The sequence below is a fragment of the Salarias fasciatus genome, chromosome 1 (assembly GCF_902148845.1).
Source record: "Salarias fasciatus chromosome 1, fSalaFa1.1, whole genome shotgun sequence".
Lineage (NCBI taxonomy): Eukaryota > Metazoa > Chordata > Actinopteri > Blenniiformes > Blenniidae > Salarias > Salarias fasciatus.
The window spans coordinates 18,757,892-18,778,961 of NC_043745.1; the positions used below are offsets into that span (position 1 = coordinate 18,757,892).

The following is a 21,070-nucleotide window of genomic DNA, read 5'->3' on the forward strand; positions in this document are numbered from 1 at the left end:
TGTGTGTGTGGGTCTGTGTCAGGTCTTAAGTGGCCGTCTGACAGGGTGAGCTGTTGATCGTCTCTCGAGGCTCTGACAGATTACACACACTCAAGCACGCACACACATAAGCACAAAGCTGGGCTCTGACAGTATAACATTCAAGGACCACTGTCAGCCCACCCACTGCAATGCAGAGGGAAGACAGGGAGTGTTCTCCAGAACACACCCCTCATTTTGGCCGATGGAAAACTGAAGCATTTTGGCTTTTCTACTCAGATTTCAAATGACTTTAGATTTTAAGCAGTTGTCACTTGGCTGGCTGCTAAAAGCACTTCAGGAAAAGAATATTATGCAGTGTGTTTAGTGACCGACCACGAGCACCTGCTACATTAAAAAACAAACAAAAAAACTGCTCTTGAACATCACTTTTTTTTCTCGTAATGGAACAATTCATATATATTCTGCACTATCATATTTAAAGCAGCAGTTCCCAACTTTGTTTTCCTTCAAGCCTCGGCAGATTCCCTGGAGGAGAGTCTGCAGACTCCCTCTGTGGTTTCTGATTTGACAAAACGTTACAGTGCAGTCAGACGCCAGCAGACACTCACCAAGGGCAACATGAGCCTTAAAAGCTTCAAGTCATAGTCTTCTCTGACATGTGCAACTCCTTTGACAAACCATCAGACTCCTGCTGTGATCACTGGACCGGGCCCCACATTTAAAACGACCAAACGACATCGTGCAGATTTCAGTTGTGTTTACAGAGAACATACACTTCTCAATGCTTACACCGAAATGATTTGATATAAATGAAATTTGGTGTGTTTCTGCTTTGGACAATCTGATACAATCCTAAGTACTTTTCTCCCGAGGTGGGATTAAGTGATGATTGACGTTTCCACTGAGGCGTGTGGGCAGGTCATTGTGGGAATGACTGGCACCTGACAGGACCACTGTGACGGCTGCTTCCTGTTTACCGAGAGCTTTTTCTGATTGGCTGTCCCAAAAGCAATTTCCTGTTTCATGTTCCTGTCTGGTAGCTGGCAGGTTGAATGTCAGATTTACTAGCTGTCACACTCACACACACTCACGCACACGCACACATGCACACGTGTGCGTGCACACACACGAATACAGTGGTCCATTGATGAGACAAAAACTTTTAGTCCGTCACACAAACATAATCCATATCTGCTTATGTCTGAGTAGAATTGTCTTTATCATGTTATGTCAGAGTCAGATCGTATTTCCCTTCCTCACTCGGAAATGTAATTTCTACAGTCATACATGTGTGAATCCACTGTTTCACCTCTATGCAACTTTTTCCAGCCTGCATGCGGTTTCTTTCCAGAGGATGACTTGAATAATGCAAAAAGCACGCTTTTCAGTAATGCTGCTTGTGGAATGAGGTGAAACTAGCAAAAGAGTGCTGGAGATGGCACAAAAGACACGAAGGCAGTCAGTGAAGAAACAAACTGAATGATGTAGCCAATGTGAGGAAGATGAAGAGATCTGAGAAGACCTCTGGGTGTCTGTGTTGCCGGTGCTGACTGTAGGCTACTGGCTTTGTCACGGTGTTTGGGTCTTAGTAAGTGCTTCCTTCTTTTTTTTATTTAGCAAGGAAAACGTCAACAGGTCGCACTGCTATTTCTGTGTACAGTTGAGAAGGTCATCAGTCCCTTTCAGTGCATCCATTTGCTCATGTTCTCCATGAATCATGATGACGGCCGAGATCATCTGACAGGACAGAGTAATCCTCTGCTAGTTCCTTGAAGCAGCCGTTGGCATCTGATGTGCAGGAGACACCAACATTATGTTGTCTTTGAGTAAATTGTTTAATGGAACAAGATGAAGAAACACATTTGGACAAATTTGTGAAAATAGTCATAATTTAACAGGTTTCAATTCATATCACGCAATAAAAGTCCTATTTTTCTATTAGTCTAACCACTGAGTCCCTTCTGTACCTTAACCTCTGTCCTTCCCCTATTTTGTCTTCCTTTCTCTCTCCCTTCTTTTTTCTTACTCTGTGCACTTGCCACAGCCCCTCTGGCTATTCCTTTCTTTCTGTCGTTCTCGCCGACCTTTCTGCCCTCCTGCCCTATATCTGAGTCTTTGAAAGCGAGGACAAACTGCAACAGTGTCTGAACTGCCTTTTTTTTCCAAGTGCACAAATCTGATGGCTACTTTAGGACCGTAACATCAATCAGTTGAGGTATTGTTTTCAGTTATGAAACATTTTTTTCAGTTGTGAAAACAAGAATTTCTTTATCCAAACTCTAAAACTGTAGGAAAAGTGGATCTCAGTGATAAATGTGTGCCTTTAATGTTTTAGTCCCATGCCCAGTTTTTTTTTTTTTCTTTTTCAGGAATGAAATAGGCTGGTATTAACCAATCGATGAATACGAGACAGAGTATTACAACAAATTAGAATAACAGAAACCAGAAATTATATACAAAATGTATGTATGGCAAATAAAACTTTGGTAGAAAATAGGCCTGTACAATATATCATTTGAACATCGCCATCGCAATGTGTGCATGTGCAATAGTCACATCGCAGGATGTGCAATATTTTTATTATTATTATTATTATTTTTAACTTTTGTTTTGCTTCGTAAAAGCAGCAAGCTGCTCCATACTGTGCACAGCCACTCTCTCCCTCCCTCCTGCTTAGTACTCGCTGCCCCCCTCCCTCCACCACAGTGGGGGGGGGAATTTAGTCCCCAAAAGAAGGCCAACATGTGAAATTTGGATATATTTCGGCTATAAAAAAAGACGATACGGAACAAAAAAACGTTCTCTGCTGACAGTGCCTCGTCGTGGTTGCCTCAACACGAGGTAATACGTCAAACCTGTTGGACCGTTTGAAGCGCCATCACAAGCTCCTGTATTTCCAGTGCAAAACCAAAGACCCCAGGTGAAACTTCATCTTCTCAAAAAAACAATTACAGAAGCCTTTGCCGGCATGATACTGTATGATAGGAACTCCAAACAGCATCGACAAATCACGGATGCGATAACTTTTTACCTAGCGAAAGACATGGTGCCATTGAACACCGTGGATCGTTAAAGAGGGATTTTAAAAAATGATCCGCATGCTTGACAAGCGGTATGAAACACCACGTTTTTCTCTTAAGTGGCCATCTCCCCAAATAGAGCTATTCAGGTCATCTGGTGAAAATTCTTCTATTTTTAATATCGCAATATAAATCGCAATGTCAGTTTTTTCCAATATCGTGCAGCCCTAGTAGAAAACCAAATTAGTCTGTGGCAGAACAGTGTACAAAATGGTAATAATTTCACTAATTATTAATTGTTATGCCTTTCAAAGTGATGTCGGGGGGAGCAACATAAATATTGTGATGTTGATCATCTGTTGAGATGAACCTTTCTTTGTATGCAGTTCCTCTCACACATTCTTCACTTAAGATAAACACCTCAAACCAAATTTCATGTAAAGCTCCTGAAATGGCCACATTACGACTTGATTCTATTGTTCATTTTCTATATGTGTTTTTGAAAATTTAAGAACTCTGGTTAGAACAGTTACATAATGTTTGAAAATGACCAGCTTTTTGGTCAGTCTCATCTTTCTGCGCTGCTAAATCACTTTTGCACATCACTGTTATTGTGTCTCGGCACGTGTTCTGTCTACTTCCCTATTACCTTGTCCTTTACCTTTGTTTTTCTCGTCCACTTCCGCCCCCTTGCCCCTCGTCCCCCCTTTCATTTTTTTTTATTATTTTATTGGCTGCAATAGAAACTGTGGAAACAAATCATTACCCATCCAGGTTGTTTTCTAGTCATTTCAACACAAAAAAAAATTCACAGAGCAGAAAAAAGCACCTTAAATATCATTTTCTGCAACAGTGTGTTATAGAGTCATAATCAAGGCCAGGTGGGAGATGCAGCTTGTCTTGGGTTTCCCACTGGGGACTTCCCAATGTTCTTTTACTGTTATTTATTTATTTATTTATTTTTTACAGCCATTATGTCAGAGCGGCATCGCGACTGACATAATGGCATAATGACTGGCCTCGCGTAACTGACTTTCCTGTTCAGGTTTATCAAATACCCTCATTTCACTTGGCAGTAACTGCGATCATATTGCACTTACAGTTGAGAAAATTCTAAATGTGGAGAAACTCCATTTCTTTATGAATGTTTTCTTCACGCAAGCAATCAACCCTGGTCTCTGTCATGATCATATTGATTCCTGTCGGAGATTATGGTCTGATGGACCCTCAAAGACAACACAGAGTGCAAACAGCAGAAATGTCAAACCAGAGCAGGTTTTTCCTCGATGCTTAATGTCAACTGGACAAAAGGTGTACCTTCACAGAAGTCCACTTCAACACAAACGGGTTAGCCTTGACAACACAATGTTTTTTTTTTTTAATCATTTCTGACCAAAACAACAGTGATGAACAAAAATCATTTGTATCACACATTTGTATCAAATGAAAAAAGTCTTGTTTTGTGAAATGACAGGTTAAAGAAATAGTGTTTGTTTTTTGTTTTTTCTCCTTTCTTTAATCGAGACAAAATTGCTCCTCAGAATTTTGACATTCGACCACACTGGGCTGTCACAGAAACAATTGGCCATGTGACCATTTGAAAAAGGGAAAAAAAAAAAGAAACCCTGCAGTTCACTGCTTTATTGTAGAAATCCACGGAGCGCCACGGCAGTGGTGCAGCGGCTCTGGATGAACCTTGCCCATTGGCTCAGCCTCTCCATGACAGATTCACTGACATATGTGAAAGAAATGGACTCCGATTTCTCATCCTCATTCTCACCCGAATCTCCTCTTTCTTCCTATTTGCTCTCCCCTCATGTCCCTGTGTTACATCTCATTTCCCTCCTGCCTTTATGTACGCTGCTTTCTGATCCTCTCCTGCTGCTTCTTCTTTCACTCCTCTCTGCTTATCCCATTTTTCTTACCACAAAAATCCCTCTCTGACTTTCTTCTTTTTTTTTTCTCCACTTTGCAACATCTCCCTTGTCCTGTTGTCGCATTTACATTTTAAATGATGTTTTTCTGTGCTGCGTGTGTGTATGAATGCGTAGGTGTGTTATGAGACTAAATGTAGCAGTGTACCCGGGATTCGCACTAAGCACTTGGAATAAACAGATATCTGTTGTGGTTAATATGCTTCAACTTTTTTTTTTTTTTTTTTTTTTTTTTTTATGCTTCAACTTTTTGTTTTGTTTTGTTTTACTTGTGTCATTTATTATCATCATCCCTTTTTATTGTTTCACAAGTGTTCACATCTATGAGGACAGGCCATAAGTGCAACAACAAAATAAAGATAAAATCAGGTTTTGTTTTGCATTACTTGCAGCCAGCGGGAGAGGTCTGGGCCAAGAACTGTGCTTAAGTGGTAACTTTCGTTTGATTTTCTCTGCATTCGTTTGTCAATGAAAGGCTTGTGGTCTTGTGAAGGAGAAGTAGGCAAACTCATACATCTCTCTGATTTACCTGTATTGTTTCTGCTGTGTGTTTTGGCCTCTTTTCTGCTGTTCATTTTGTTCCTGCTCTTGTCTTCTATTCACTTCAACAAATGCCACTCCTATTTATATTCTTTAATCTGTATATGAATTTAGATTTATATTCTCAGTCCTGTCCTCCATCTTTAACTTGTCTTATTTTTTATGTTCTTTTACACATTAAATTTGCAATCTTAGCACCTTTCATTCTCAGAAAAATGAGCAAATATTAGAAAATCAATGTATGTTTCTTCAGCCTGATAAATTTAAGCACAATTTATTGAAATATTTGTCAGATAGATAAATTGGAGCCGTCATTACTGATTTAAATTAGTCTTCGGACCGTGTGGATAGCAGTGACCAATAGCTGGCAGCGTATTACTGGACATTGATGTTATTGGACTGGGTCTAGTTGTTGATGTGAACATTTTAAAGGTTTGATTTGCACATTAAAATTTATGTAAAAATGACCATTTTTCGAAGAAAAATTAGAACATTCCCACATAGATATTGGAAAGGCAAAAGAAAACGGCCCTCACTCTTGTGGGGATTACCATCGCAGGTTGTTGAAGCTTTCTGACCAGACCAGGATTCAAACCGAGGTACCGAGGTCTTCCACACTCAAGGTCAAACCGTAACCCCAGTGGCTGCCACGGAGTTATATCATTTATTGTTGGCCATTAGACTTCAGTATTGAACTGGTTTGAAAAATCTATTTCAGTGCATCGCTGGGCAAATCTAACCTCTCTCCCTCTGTTGATGTGAGTGAATTTTCTGCTGTCACATCTCCTCCTACGTCTTTTGTCCATCAGCCCACATTTTTCTCTCCAGGTCTTTCATAAGTGTTTTTTTTTTTTTTTCTTTTCCTCCCAGGCCTTTTTATTCTCTGCTTTTGCGGTCTCTTGAAGTTATTTTTCTCTCATGTTTCTTTCTCGTGTATGAAAACTGTTTTTTGCCGTCTATTGTCCGGCCCGTCCATCTCTCGGCTGTCGTCTTCAGTTCCACCAAACTGCTGCGGAGTCGTCGCCGTGACTTTTCATTGACTGTCCATGTCATCTGGAAGATGCTCAGTCTCTCCTCTCCTTATTTGCTTCCTGCTTTTGTGTCCTTATTTTCAGTTCAGCCTCATCACTCTTTATTCCTCCTCTCTGACCTCTCGTCTCTCCCTCACTCTGGTGTCAGGCAGCCGGCCAGTCCGCATGAATAATGGAAGAGATGCACCACGTCTTGGACTTTCTCTCTCTACTTTTCATATTGACCGACCCAATCTGATCTCTCTAGAAAATGACTTTATTTATTCAATTAGGTTGACCATCTCTGACTTTACAACGGCGGGCCAAATGCTGGCCCGGATAACTAAAAATGAGACCGTTATCCGACGCAGTGTCACATGATAATGCTTGTTTTGTGGCAGGAATGAGATCGTTTAAAAAACACGCCTGAGAATTAAGATATTTAGCGATGTCTAAATGTCACAGCGTTTCAGTGAGGGTTGTCACCACGGAACAAAAACAAAGACACAAGCAGACAAAAACTATCAGCACACTGTCACTCCTCATTCCCTGCTGAACACACAATCGCTTATATTCTTGAACACAAACACAGCTTCTTCTTTTTCTTTTTTTACCCCCCTATCTTTGTCTGTTTTCTGGAACAGTGAAAATTCTAATGAATCATCTGTGTTTGTGAAGGGGAGCTCAGGAGGTCATTGTTTTTCTCTATTCCATTTCTGCACATTTAGATTGATGACTTTGGTTGTTTCACATTTTCATACCATTGACGGTTTCATTCATAGCCTGGTGTGGAGAGCTGTTTTCTTCAGTCTGTCTCTACAGCGTTTTCTAATACTTCAATGGAATCGCTCAAGTCGAGCATGGCAGCAAGAAAAACAATTTCCTGTGTTAATGCATATGAGCTAAACAGTCTGAACCCTCAATATTTCCACTGGCCGGTGTTACATTTCTACGCTTAAGAAGACGAGAATCACATGTGAAAACATGGACACTTGTTCATGTGCTCAGATACTGTACGCACCCATTATTATTCAGCATACTTGTGAAGTAAAAAAAAAAAACAAAGTATATTGCTTGTATACATACACATTGTAATGTATATGTATACTTTTTTTTTTAGCAATGGATATTTTTCCAGCTCTATTATATTTAAAAGCGGCAATTCACAATTTTTTTTATTTATTTATTTTTTTTAATGACGTACTTGTATACTTGTCATACATGTTTCAAGAAGAACTTGAAGTCTTCTTACTGAAATAATCATTTCTTGTGCATTTATCGAATTGGTACATATACTATACTCTTTCTCCTTTCATATGTTGTGATTCATAAAAATGTATGTTTATTTTAATTTGCATATCAGACTAATTCTCCCAAAAATAATCACTTCAACAAGGCATCAGTACATTTGTGGAAGGCTTTGAAAATATGACTCTTTTTTTCTAACCATAGTACAAGTATGCACATACCTTAATGCATATGAAAAATTAGAAATATATCTCAATTTTAATGCAGTTTCGTTTGTACCTCAAATTGCATTGTTTTTTGTTTCTGTGTTTCCTTTAATGCAGGAAAAGGGTCAGAAGCAAAACACTTGTTGTGTCTACAGTCTTAAATATCAGCTGTAGTATATTTGACAAATTTTACTGCCCACTGTTTAAGTTGAGCATCAAAATGAGTGCCTTAAAAACGCCTATAGCTTCTGATCTTCTTTTTATTGGTCCCAGTTTCTGTTTTTATTGCACCTTAGCACAGATTCATATTTAAGCGCTCTAAAAACACGAGCCGAGTCACAAACAGATTGAATATTGCTCTCCTGTTCTGTAGCACTAGAACAGTAAAGCACTATAGATGCTCTGCCTTTGGCCAGGGACTCCCTTATTAGTATTCGCTGAACTTTTTTCAAATCATCAGATATTTTCTTTTTTGGTCGGTAATCCAAAGAGAAAACTTGGACTGTCCTTTAAAATGAACTCAATGAGATCCCCCATACAAGCTGTCTTGATATTTTTAAGCACTTTCCATATTTTATTTCTCGTTTTTTTCCCCTAGTCTTTTGTTATTCCTGTCTCATCGTCTTCCCCAGTCTGCTTCATATACCTGCAGCATTATTAAAGTGCAGTTTCAGTGGCTGCTGTTGCTCAAGGGAGGTTTCTGGAATATTGGCTTCCAGGCAGTTGTCCACATCATTTCCTTATTCGTCTTGATTCAGAATATTCCAAACATTTGAATTCCTCTTTCCTATTTATTGACTGCCGTTGGTAGCAAAATGTGCCAAAAGTTAAAAATGATGTCCGATCCACTGCCTACTACCAAGTTATCATCACTGCGATGATGCTTAAAGTTGATTTTTTTTTTTTTTACATTGTGAACATCTTTTCTTTATAGTGAAACACTGTGTCCATTTATTTGCTCATATTTACTCTGTCTCTCTTTTGTAAGACTGTGTGTCTCTAAATATGTGCAGAACACACAGGAAGTGTCTTATTTTCTCAAAGTTTTATAATCTTTGAGGTTCTTTCCTCAGTCACTAAATCACGTGTTCTTTTTTTTTTTTTATTCGTTCCATCATGACTTTTAGTGGATTTATACTTTTAAGAAAGGATAGCTTGATTTCCTTTGTGAAACGCTCTGAAACATGGATCGACGTAACACTCAACTGCAAAAGTCCTCGTGTAGGTCAGGCCTGATCACAATGGGGAATGGATAATATCTCTATTTCAATATCCACAGTCACATTTTCCAAACCGGGGAAAGAAATTGCCTTTCTGCAAAAAAAAAAAAAAGTTCTTTGAAATTACAGCCAGCCTCTGCACCTCACAGGAAGCGCTGCACCGTTGTGCTTCCTATAGGGGTTTTCTATTATCATGTATAGGCATTCAGATGATGTAATTCCCGGGAGGTTTTTTTTCACACACGTGAATAACCGCTCGTACCGTTCTGTGCAGTGCTTTGTGTGATTCAGCACATTTCCTGCCGCGTCCTGTCACGCTGCAATCTGTAATACCTGCAGCCAGAAATTATGTGTAAACACTTTCCCCAAATAGCTGCATATTATTGGTGATTTTTTTTTTTTTTTTTCAATCAAAGGCTAATTCAGTGTCGGGCTCCCGTCCTCCATGAACTGAGTGCCAAAAGTTATGACAGACAAGGTCTGTCTTTACAAATTCACCTCATTACCGAAACATAGGAGCCCACAGCTTAACAAAGACAAAATATTCACACTCTCACTGCTGGTGTCTGTGTTTCAGTGTGCAAAGGTGGGTATGGCGGATCCACAGCAGCAATAATAGCAGTTTTGTTACATCAGGCCCTGTCTTCCCCAGCTGTCTCGTCTTGTTATGCAGTATTCTCAATAGTATGGCATAAACATGGTAAGAGGCGGAAAAAAAATATATAAATTGCTGTTGAAAAAACCCAGAAAGTGACTGCCAGAGAGTTTGAACATGTGAATTTCAGAACGTATGACTTTTGGCTGGATGCATCAAAATGACACCATTTGGTTTTGTATTTCATGAAATGCCTTTCCTTTAATTCCAGGCTGACTGGAACAACGCTGCCTTCACCGGTCATCTCAAATAAGAACTGGCTTCGAATACATTTTACCTCAGACAGCAACCACAGAAGAAAAGGATTCAGTGCTCAATACCAAGGTATGTATGTTTAAGTACTCATCACTGCTTGACCTCAAAAACTTGCATGTATAAAGCAAAATATCAGCATCTCAGGTGCAGTGTGTAGAGTGTATAGAGGCCTTTGTACAAGGTCACCTTTCTTTGGACACATTTGCAGAATATTCCCTACACACGTGATCTTCATGTCATGTATATTCATATACAGTAATTACTATTTATTAGAGGCGGACGTACAGAATCACATGACTGGACTGACTGGACCCCTCTTGTCATGCAATTACATGGTTGTGTGGTTTAATTAGTATATTAAGGTGAACTATAGTTTCTATCTGGTGGCGCAGATTTAATTGCTATCTTCCAACACAAAAGACCAATCCAAGCTCCCTCTGCCTTTTCGCAATATCTTAGTTCCTGTTTTGTCCTGATCGCTTTTTGTTGTCTCTCTCATCCCGTTATTGCGCTCTCACCCTTGTCACTGGTGAGAGTGCTTTTCATGCCAGTTCTGGCGCTCGGTGGAATATAGTTTGGTTGTAGCGCACATCTTTCTGTTATCCTCTGCAGCGCTGCCACTTAGGAGAAAATAGATGGAATAAATTTTAATGCTGCTCCTCTGCTTTGCTCTTCCACCCCCTTTTTTTTTTTCTACTCTCTCGTCCCTACTTTATGGCGTCTTTTAATCTCCCCCCTCTTTTTCTCCTTCTAATTTTTAATTTCTGTGACTGTTGCATGTGTTGGGTTGGGGGTGAGCGAGGCAGTGTGAGGCACACGCAGGTGATGTGCACAGATTGGTAGCTCTTGAAATGAAGCGCTTTAGAGAAAAGTATGTACGACGGTATAAATTTGACCAAGTGGGATTCAGAATTTAATGAATAATCAGCGTCTCTTTTCTCTTCTGCAGTGAAGAAAGCTATAGAGCTGAAGTCTAGAGGGGTGAAGATGATGCCCAGCAAGGACTCCAGCCACAAAAATGCCGTCTGTAAGTACTGAGCGTGCGTGTGGTCACACATGTACACACAAGAACACACACGTGCACACACACATGAAGGCACACTCTGTATATACACAAGGACACACAGGATGCATCCATCTTTGATGTGGCAGCAGCAGTGATTTCATCTATTTTTTAGAGAGGTTGACCTTCCAGGAGAGAAGAATTAGGACCACGCTCTCTTTTTCATTTCCGGTCCTCTGAAACCTCAAAACAATTTTTCCCCCCTAGATTTTAACCTTAGTATTGTTGATTAACCCTCCAACTTATACAAACGAAAGCCTTATTTTAGGACATTTCATGTTACGATGGTTGGTGAAGAACTTTAGTAATAGTTTCTAAAGATTTAGGATCATGAATAAAATTGATCTCGAGCCAGTGCAATGATTATTAACTCCTGTAATCCCAGAACTCATTCACAATTTGTTGAAATATAAGAACAGCTCTCCATTCATGCAGCTTCCTCTCTTCAAGTAACAGCACTCATGTGGGATGTGAGGCGACATTCCCCGGCAGCACTGTCCTCTTCTTATCTGATGCTGGATTGCAGCTGCTCAACAATCCCATGTTTGCTTTGCGACGGCGATTAGATTAATTCACTTCCACCTCCTTAAATTCCCACCGCCCGGTGTAATCTGGAGGATTGGTGTCGTAGTTCATCTTGGCCCAAAGTGGAAACATTCCCAGTGTATCTTGTTGAGCCTGGAATCCAGAAAGAGACAGGCAGCTTAGTAATGAGTGAAGCAGCAGCAGCAGCAGCCAGACTGTGAGACTTTAAGCTTCTGGAGAGATAATCAAATCGTATCAGTAACAATAATAGCAGCCAGGCTGAAAATTACTAGAGTGCTTCTTTAATTCAAGTCACACTTCATATTTTGTTGTGCCCTCCTTCTTCGCTTTTAATAATAATAAAACAGAGCTCCTCTCTTCACTGCTTTCCCATACCTTAGCTATAGCTACATGTTGTATTGCACGGCCACCGCTCCTGCAGGCTGTTGCATTTTTCCCAAAACCAATCAATTTTATTATATTATGGGTAAAACTATGGACATGCATTTATCCACCTGCCACAACCAATAAATCGTAAACTAATAACAGTGTTCATGCCATAAAAATCAGCCATGACATTTTTATGAATGTTTGAATTAATGTTATTGATTTTAAATGATGCCCATTTAGTGACAAAGTGAGAATGTTTGTCTGCAGAGGGAGGACCATAAATCACTGATCAATTGCTTGATTCCTGTTTTGTTTCTTAAAATCATTATCCTCAACATAATGAACCACACAATGATTATTTGTGACAGTGGTTATTTTTAAGATTATTGTTATTATCATTATTACTTATATTTGGGAATTGTTAACAGCATATTTGTGTGTTTGTTCTTCTATCTTCTATTGCTTTTGATTAGTGGATATCGATTATTTGTTGTGTTTCTCTCATACTCATGTATGCACACACACACACACACACACACACACACACACACACACACACACACACACCTACACCTACTAGTTGTAATGGTTCATGGTTTGTGTAGTATTGAATGTAAATAGCGAGAGTGTGTAAGATAATTGTATATGAAGTATAACACAGGTAATCAGTATGAAAAACAAAGATCAAACAAATGAAGATAGTTTCATTGTTAATGGAGATTTTAATGAGTGCACTGCACTTCTGATGTTAATTTTAACAAAAACTGACTTGTGTTCTTTGACAGTGGAAAAAAAGAATCAAGATGCTCTCTGGAGAGAAAAACACAAAAAAAAAAACAAAAAAAAACAAAACAAAAGAAAGCCAAATGCAAAGCTTTGTCAGTTAAGTCTCTAGATGATTTAAAACTAATAAAACATTTTTTTTAATGCTGGCAGCCGATGCTACGCAGTAGGTGTCACTTTTTAATAGTTTATTTTGGAATTTTAAAAGAAACCTCTCCAGTGGCTCTGCTCAAGCGTTTAAGTATTTACTCAGTTTCAGCTCTGTGATGTGATTCGAACCCGACAAACCATCTTCGCAAGACATTGTTTATTCAGGCATTAGAAGAAATCAGTGGAATGAAAAGAGAACAGGTCTGATCTTCTGCTTGTGTTGTGTTTGATCATATGAACCATATGGGAGGTAAAAACATGCAATCTTTTTAATATGGACCTAATGAAGAAATGTTAACACAAAAATAAATAAATAAATAAATAAATAAACAAGCTAATAACTACACTTACCATGCAACAGTAAAACACTGAATTTCATTAGACTTGTGACGAATGTCTTCACTGTTCCCGACAACACGCATGCTTCTTGGCAGATGGCCGACGCCTCTAAAACAGTATTCGGATCATGTGACACAAGACTTTTAATTATCATGAAACCCAAACTCATACTTCTTCCATTCCTTAGCATTTAGCTTCATAATAAAACCTTCATCAATAATTCTGATGATTTACACGCTCAGCCAAGCATGCACTGCTGCAATTAACATTAGAGAGAGCAAGAGAGAGAGAGAGAGAGAGAGGGAGAGAGAGAGAGAGAGTGTGTGGTGTGTGTGTGTGTGTGTGTGTGTGTGTGTGTGTGTGTGTGTGTGTGTGTGTGTGTGTGCCGCTGCAATTAAAATTCAGACTGGTGTTCTCTGTGTGTGTTTGAGTATGTGAGGATTTCCTAGGGCAAATCAGTTTATTAAATTTATCAGCGATGTTGCGCCTGTTGAAGAATTCAGATCTCGCTCTAATGTACACACAGTTTTGGGTTTTTTGTTTTGTTTTTGTTTGTTTGTTTTTGTGGTTTACACATAATGTGCTTACTCAACTCAAATATACATAGACAAACATGCCCTTATACAAACTTACTTCCACGCCGAGGGGATGCATGCAGTCAGTCTGCTGAGTCCAGAGCTTTTGCTTTTCATTCTAACAACCAGCACCAGCTAACCAACCAAAGCATTGGATTGTAAAGTAACTCTCTTTTCAAGAGAGCCTGCGGTTATTTTTTTTTTTTTTTATTTTTTTTTTCCATTCCTGGCTGCAGTGTAAATGGTTACGATAACTTGCATTATATCCTGAGAAATGCAATCTTCTCCTTGTGTCCTGAAAGAATTACTCGCTTAAAGGCCAACCTGACTCTGCACATGCACGACTTCAGGTGACCCAATGACCTTTATTTATCTTTCACCCTCACTGGGTTACATCTTGCTGCATGTTTACCTCTGTTCATTAAAACCAGAACCGCTGACGATACGTGGATGTATGCTTGAGCGCTCTCAAATGTATTTTTCCCATTTGTGGAATTACTGTTGCACTGAGGCAATGGGTTTTGTTATCTGTAATCATTACGTGGAGCCAAAGCATGATGATAATAACTGTTAGCTGTGTAATCCAGGGATCTCTTATGCTTTTGCGGCTCTGGACATAAATGGGAAATTTTGTTTCCCGCCATGGGAGCCATACTCATTAAAAAAAACGTGCAAGCCTTTTCGTCACGGGGACTAAAACTGAGTGAATGTGGGTTTTCACATTGGCCTCATTGAGGTTACCCCATGGAAGGCCATCAGGCCGGCAACTGCACTCATTAAAATATTAAAAAGCAAGTGAAGCCAGTGTCCACTTTTGGTCCTGGACTGGTCTTCAAACGACACGTCTGAGCATTGTATGAGTCCCTGTGGTAAAATTATGTCTCTATGGTAGAGAATGTGCAATATATAATCATTACAAAGAATCAGAGAGTGATGGTAATGAGTTTCCCCTGTCTAGAGGACGGAGCGCTTATGAATCATAATCTAAAAGACTGTATCTCTCTCTCTGTCTCTTGCCTGTTTTATAGTATGGTCCAGTACACACACTCGCATGGGAGGGGTAAATAAGTTTCCAAATGATCTGCTTCCATTTAATTCTCATTTGAAATACTGATCAAGACTTCCATGTGAGGATGTGATAAGACATTATGAAATGAGGCCATGGAAAGTCAAATGTTTGAAGTTAGTGTAAAGAAGAACCGTATGAAGTGATTCAGAAGAGAGCAACCTGTCATGTAGTTACCCTTTCTCAGCAGTAACATTAGCTGACTGCTGAGCATGTGTCATAATTATGTAGAGGCTGAAAGATTATGATGAAGAAGTTTTACTCCCTAGACAATGACCCAGAACTGTAATGAATCATCATTGTAGAAAATGTGATTTATAATCAGTGTTTTTTTCCAGGTCTGTCAGGTGAGGTGATGCTGCGCTGTAGACGGATTAAACGAAAGCAAAAAAAAAAAACCTACAACATTTAACGGTACAACCGGATGATGTGTTTTTCCAGAACGCTTCATAGTCATGCAGTTTGTTAGCATTTAAATATTTTCAATAATATTGTGTCTAAAATCACTTTGTTCCATGCAGTTTGTTTTTATATGGAGGAACTCAACAAAGTGACACTGTGATAGATGGCTGCAGGCTTTTGGGTTGATTGACCCTGTGAGCATGAGGAGGTGGAGGAGAGAGGCAGCCGAGTGGATAAGAGGCGACGCGGAGAGGAGAGAGGAAGAGAGCATATCAACAAACTGCACTTCACACATTTCTCCCTTCATCCAGCAGGCATCTGAAGAGCACCTCAAAAGCTCTCACCTGAAATACATGTCAGCCGATCACACACACACACACACACACACACACACACAGACACACACACACACACACACACACACACACTCCTTTATGCTCTCAGGAAGATAATTATCAAGTAAATATAGGTGTCTTATGTTTTTTTTTAAACACTGAATTTAAAAGTGTTGCCAGTACCGCCTGTTGAGCTAATCATCCACACTAAACAACCAAGATCCATGCCATGTTTTCATTTAGAAATAAAATAAACTGTAATGGTTTCATTATAAAAAAAAATACAGATGCAAAGGTTCGGAGAAAAAATACATCTCATACATTTTTTTTTTTTTTTTTTCACTGTGCATTCACTTCATATCCTCGTGCAGCAATGGCCTTGTGGACATAACAGATCCTCAGTGGAGAAATGTTGCCACAGTGCGATTCCAAGCCCAACTCTCCATTGACAAACCCACCTCTTTGTTACTGTAATAGACTGCTGTTCCGATTCCAATTATGAGAAAGAATGATTTATTAAAAGGTAATCAACAGTTTCTGTCATTTAAAGTCGTGACTTACCTCTGTGCAGTGATTTCTTAAGTGTTTATGATCGCTTGTATTGATACTCAATAAAGACTTTCAGTGTATAAATTCATGTAATAGAAATGTAGGAGTAGGAAGGAGGCTCCAGCAATGTGCCGTTACATGATTGCTTGACATCATTCTAATGCACTAAAATGTATTTTTGTGCTACCAGTGAAATGCACATAAAGAAGCTATAATTGCCTCAGCCATCGCTGTATGATGCTGCTGCTGTCTTACCTCCATAGTGCAATAACATATGTCCAGGGTGTGATTTAAGTTGATTTATTTACTCTAAATCACAATTCAGTATCAATTTTACATTTCAAATATTGTATATTTAACTCAGATTTTTTTAACTTAAAAATCAATGTTTGTTGACATTTGTTCAAGAAAATTATATTTCGATTAAAAACAGAGTGTGTTAGTGCCACGCCATACCCTGATATGTATTTGGATTATCAGTTACATGCACAGCGACAATGCCAGTATTATTTTGACACAAACAGTGTTAATTTGAACACCACAAAGGTGTCTGTATGTGTCCACACTTGCTGGTTTTAAAGTAATATTCCCAAAAGTGTGAAAGGAGTGATTCCCATTACGGTTAATATTCAATGCTCCTGGGTGTCACATTAACATGTGTTGGTGTGAAAATGCAATGCGATAATAACACTAACATACCGTCATCCTTTCAAGCCACGGCGGTGGAAAGGTTAATAAATGTGACATAAAAGAGTGTTTAAACCAATAAAATTTGATTTTGCAAAATTTAAAACAGTGACATGTTGATGCCAACGAAATATAGTGCTTGAAAGGTGAATGGTGGTAACACCAATACCAGCCAATTTCAGTGTAAAAATACCCACACCCACCTGTCTAATATTCATAATTATATTCAGAAAAATAAACGTTTAGCTGTATATTAAATCCAATTTGCTGTCAGTATTGAAAGGCACAATGTGACATTGACACCCTCCGTTCCAAATCACAACTGCAGTCTAAATAAATAAATTCAAGTTTTCAACTGCAATTTTATTCACTGATTTTCACAATATTGTAGGCTGTGGATGATGATCAGCCTGTGGCATTTTGATGCAGTCCAACATAAAACTACGCCTTCAAAATGTGAAGTCTTCATTACAGTACATGAAGCAAAAAAAATTGAAAGGCTCTTGAAAAGGAATAGAAATATTCCACATATTAAAAACGTTATGCCAATATAACAAAGAAAGCAGAGATAACAATTAATTAAGCTTATTTTCTGTGTGTGTGTGTGTGTGTGTGTGTGTGTGTGTGTGTGTGTGTGTGTGTGTGTGTGTGTGTGTGTGTGTTCTCGTATTTCTATCCTTGTTGGGGCCAAATGTCCCCACAAGGATAGCAAAACGTGGAACGACGTGCCTTGTGGGGACCTTTTTCCGGTCCTAAGTAGGAGAAACAGTGTTTTCTTGACCATGTTGTTGTTACTGAAAAAAGTAAAAGTGCAAAAACATTTCTTTAGGGTTAGGCTTTGTTGTGGTGTGGGTTAGGGTCAGGGTTAGGGGCTAGACATGAATGGGAGTCAATGGACGGTCCCCACAAGGATAGAAATACGAGACTGTGCGTGTGTGTGTGTGTGTGTGTGTGTGTGTGTGAGAGAGAGAGAGAGAGAGAGAGAGAGAGAGAGAGAGAGAGAGAGAGCAATACTGTGTCAAACCAAAGTCATTACTTGCACCTCCTTGAATACCAACATTTAGAGCCAAACAGCCAAGCAACAGCTTGATAAATGAAAATGACCACTCTACTTAATATAGCAATAGAATTCAAGCGTATTGCCTTGAGGTTAGCAGAAGATGAGACCTGGACCTGCTCAGTTAGAAAATGTAACTTGTTTACCTGTTAATCTCCATGCAAAACAGACAGTGACATTTAAAATGCTAGTTGTATGTGAACGCTTTGTTTACCTTCAGACGATAGTTCTGTCTTCTGACTGTGGAAATAATGTGGAAGATTCCCAAGATTCCCCAAAATATTCCCATTTTGCAGCCCTTATGTGAAGATGTGGCTTATTTCGACAACAAAATGTTAAAACATGACACCAGCAATGTTTTATAGCTGTGTGGTGTTAAAGTGACAACAAACACTGACATTTCTGCTGTGCAATAAACTCATGAGTTGTCCTATTGTATCTCTTCTTCACTGTAATTAATAAATAGTCTTGACAACACTGCATGGTGAATGGACAGTATGGCAGTATCAGGCTTGAGTACAGTAATATTGCAGATTGACATTAGAGTTGAAGGGTCTGCTAGACCACACACACACACACACACACACACACACACACACACACACACACACACACACACAAAATAAGCTTAATTAATTGTTATCTCTGCTTTCTTTGTTATATTGGCATAACGTCATTAATTACTTGGAGTCATCACCAATGGAATTTATTTCTGGTCTCATAATGCACAGTAGAGAGTAGCACGAGTAATATGAAACAAGTACAAAGGCAGAGAAAAGGTAGCATAAATTACCTTATTACTGTAATGAAGCTTCAGCTGCAACTATCAGAAGATTACTGTTGTACTCTTTGGACTCTTTAGATCATGACTTAAGAATGCTGCAGTACAAATGGACTTATAGTGAGAGAAGTCTGGAGAATCAGACTCAAATAACAGGAGGAAGTGAGTCAACACGAAGCACGTGTCCACAACACAGGAACACCGATTTTTCAAATTCCTAAAAAGTTGACTTTATGAGATGAAAGGTTTGGTGAAAAGGCTTTGATGATATGGAAATGGCCATCCCATCAGAAGCTTGTGTTTAAACGTTGAATGGCCTTTTAAGTGCAAATATGGGATTAAGTCAGCTTCAGGATTTTCAACATTCATGCAGCGGCGATATTAGTCGGCTGCTTTTTTCTGAAACAGTCTCATGTTGTTTGCATGAGTTGGATTTGTCTCTGCCATATGAACCTTTGTATTCGATGCCAACAGAGGCTATTTGAACATGAGTGGGAGATGTGAAAGTGAAAGTGTGTTATCGAGTGTGTTTGTGGGGCGAGTTTTTGGACAGAACATCAAAACCACAGCAGAGCAATGAGACAGCTTGTTCTGTTTGCATCATATCTCACACAAACATGCATACACTGTGTCTATACACTCACAGTGACTTGGCACACACACACACACACACACACACACACACACACACACGCACAAGTCATTCATCCATCTTTAATGCTGCGATGCACAAAACTTCTGTATTCCTCTGTAAATTGCTACTAATGTGCGAGAGAAAAGCAAAAGTAAAAAGAGACTGAGCAGCAGCAGAGGAGGGAAATGGAAGGAGTGAGAATGTTTTTGGGAAAAAAATAGTCAGAAAGATAAACGCAGATACAAAGAGGTCTGATATTGGTCTTTTCCCAGGTCATAAATTATAACCCTCCAGGATATTCCCCCATTTTTGATCCTTTGTGCTTCTGTGGTCCCCTTTTCAAGGTTCTGCTTGTTTCGCTCAGTTTTTTTTTTTATTTTTTATTCTTTCTCCTTCATTTTTTCAGGTCTTGCTAACAATCATTATTCATCCACAGACTTCCATTAAGACAGAGCTGGTCTGAACTGGTTTTTTATCGTGTTGTCTGCTCTCATTTACATTTACATTGCGGTTTAGGCATGCAGCAGATGCTCCCAGCCAGAGCAATGTCCAAAACAAAATGTGTCATGTGTTTCGGTGATGCGCTTTCTCTTTCCTTGACCCGATCATGCAGATAGATGGGACAAACAGAGGCGAGAATGAGATGCTAAAAAGTGTGAACTGAGGATAACTCTCCTCATTAAATCTCTCTGTGTTGGCTGAATGTATTGCTCTGCCATTTTAATTTCATGCAAAAACAATTTTTTTCTTATTGAATTTCTCTTGCTGGGCTTTATTTACTCTTCATATAATTTGTGCACTACATGGATTTGTTTACAAGTATTATTTAACACTGAGAACTGAAGTTGATTGATTTTGGATTAAAAATATATTCAAGAGCATTTTAACATGTCCTGACAAGATGAGACTAGTACTGAAGACAAAATATGATAAGTGGATGAAAAAAGGGATACAGGCCCGGACAAACGCGTCTGTTGTCGCAGCCCCAGGGTTGGAGGGGGCCCAGAATTAAAGGTGGGGGGGCCCACCCAGCACCCCATCCCCCATCCCCAGCTCCCGACATGCCGGTACCGTGCTGCACCACACTGCACTGCTCTGCAACTCCCCCCCCCGTCCGACACCGCATGCAGTCACCGCTCTGTGCCGCTCTTCCCCAATTCACCCCCCCCGTCCGACATATATAAGGAGCTTCATTCAGAACTCAATGAGGCTGTGGAAGACGAGTCTTGAGGCCAACTCAAAGCCAGTGGCACAGGTGAGCATCTCTGTCCCCCCTGCTGTTCTGCATAGGCCTGAACCCCCTCAGCCAGATCATTACCAAGAGCGGCTTTGGATACCGGTTGAAGAGCGGAACAACTGTCAGCCACCTCCTCTACATGGATGACATCAAACTGTATGCCAAGAATGAGCGTGACATCGACTCCCCGATTCATCTCACCAGGATATACAGCAATGACACTGGGATGTCATTCGGACTAGATAAGTGTGGACGAATGGTATCTAGAAGAGGGAAGGTGATCACAACTGAAGGAGTTGAATTACCTGAAGGGAACATAACAGATGTGCAGGACAGCTACAAGTACCTGGGGATCCCACAGGTAAATGGTAACCATGAGGAGGCAGCTCGAAAGTCAGCCACAGCCGAATACCTACAGAGAGTAAGA

The 21,070-nt window shown here is 39.6% G+C and overlaps 1 protein-coding gene across 1 annotated transcript in view; it reads left to right on the forward strand.

Moving 5' to 3' along the window:
* The window catches only part of LOC115388994 (CUB and sushi domain-containing protein 1-like), a 270,349-nt gene that overhangs the window by 77,167 nt on the left and 172,112 nt on the right, over positions 1–21,070 (forward strand). Inside the window, exons 4-5 of the mRNA XM_030092348.1 lie at positions 10,027–10,139; positions 11,020–11,097. Coding sequence (XP_029948208.1) covers positions 10,027–10,139; positions 11,020–11,097 — 191 coding nt within the window. The remainder of the gene's footprint in view (positions 1–10,026; positions 10,140–11,019; positions 11,098–21,070) is intronic.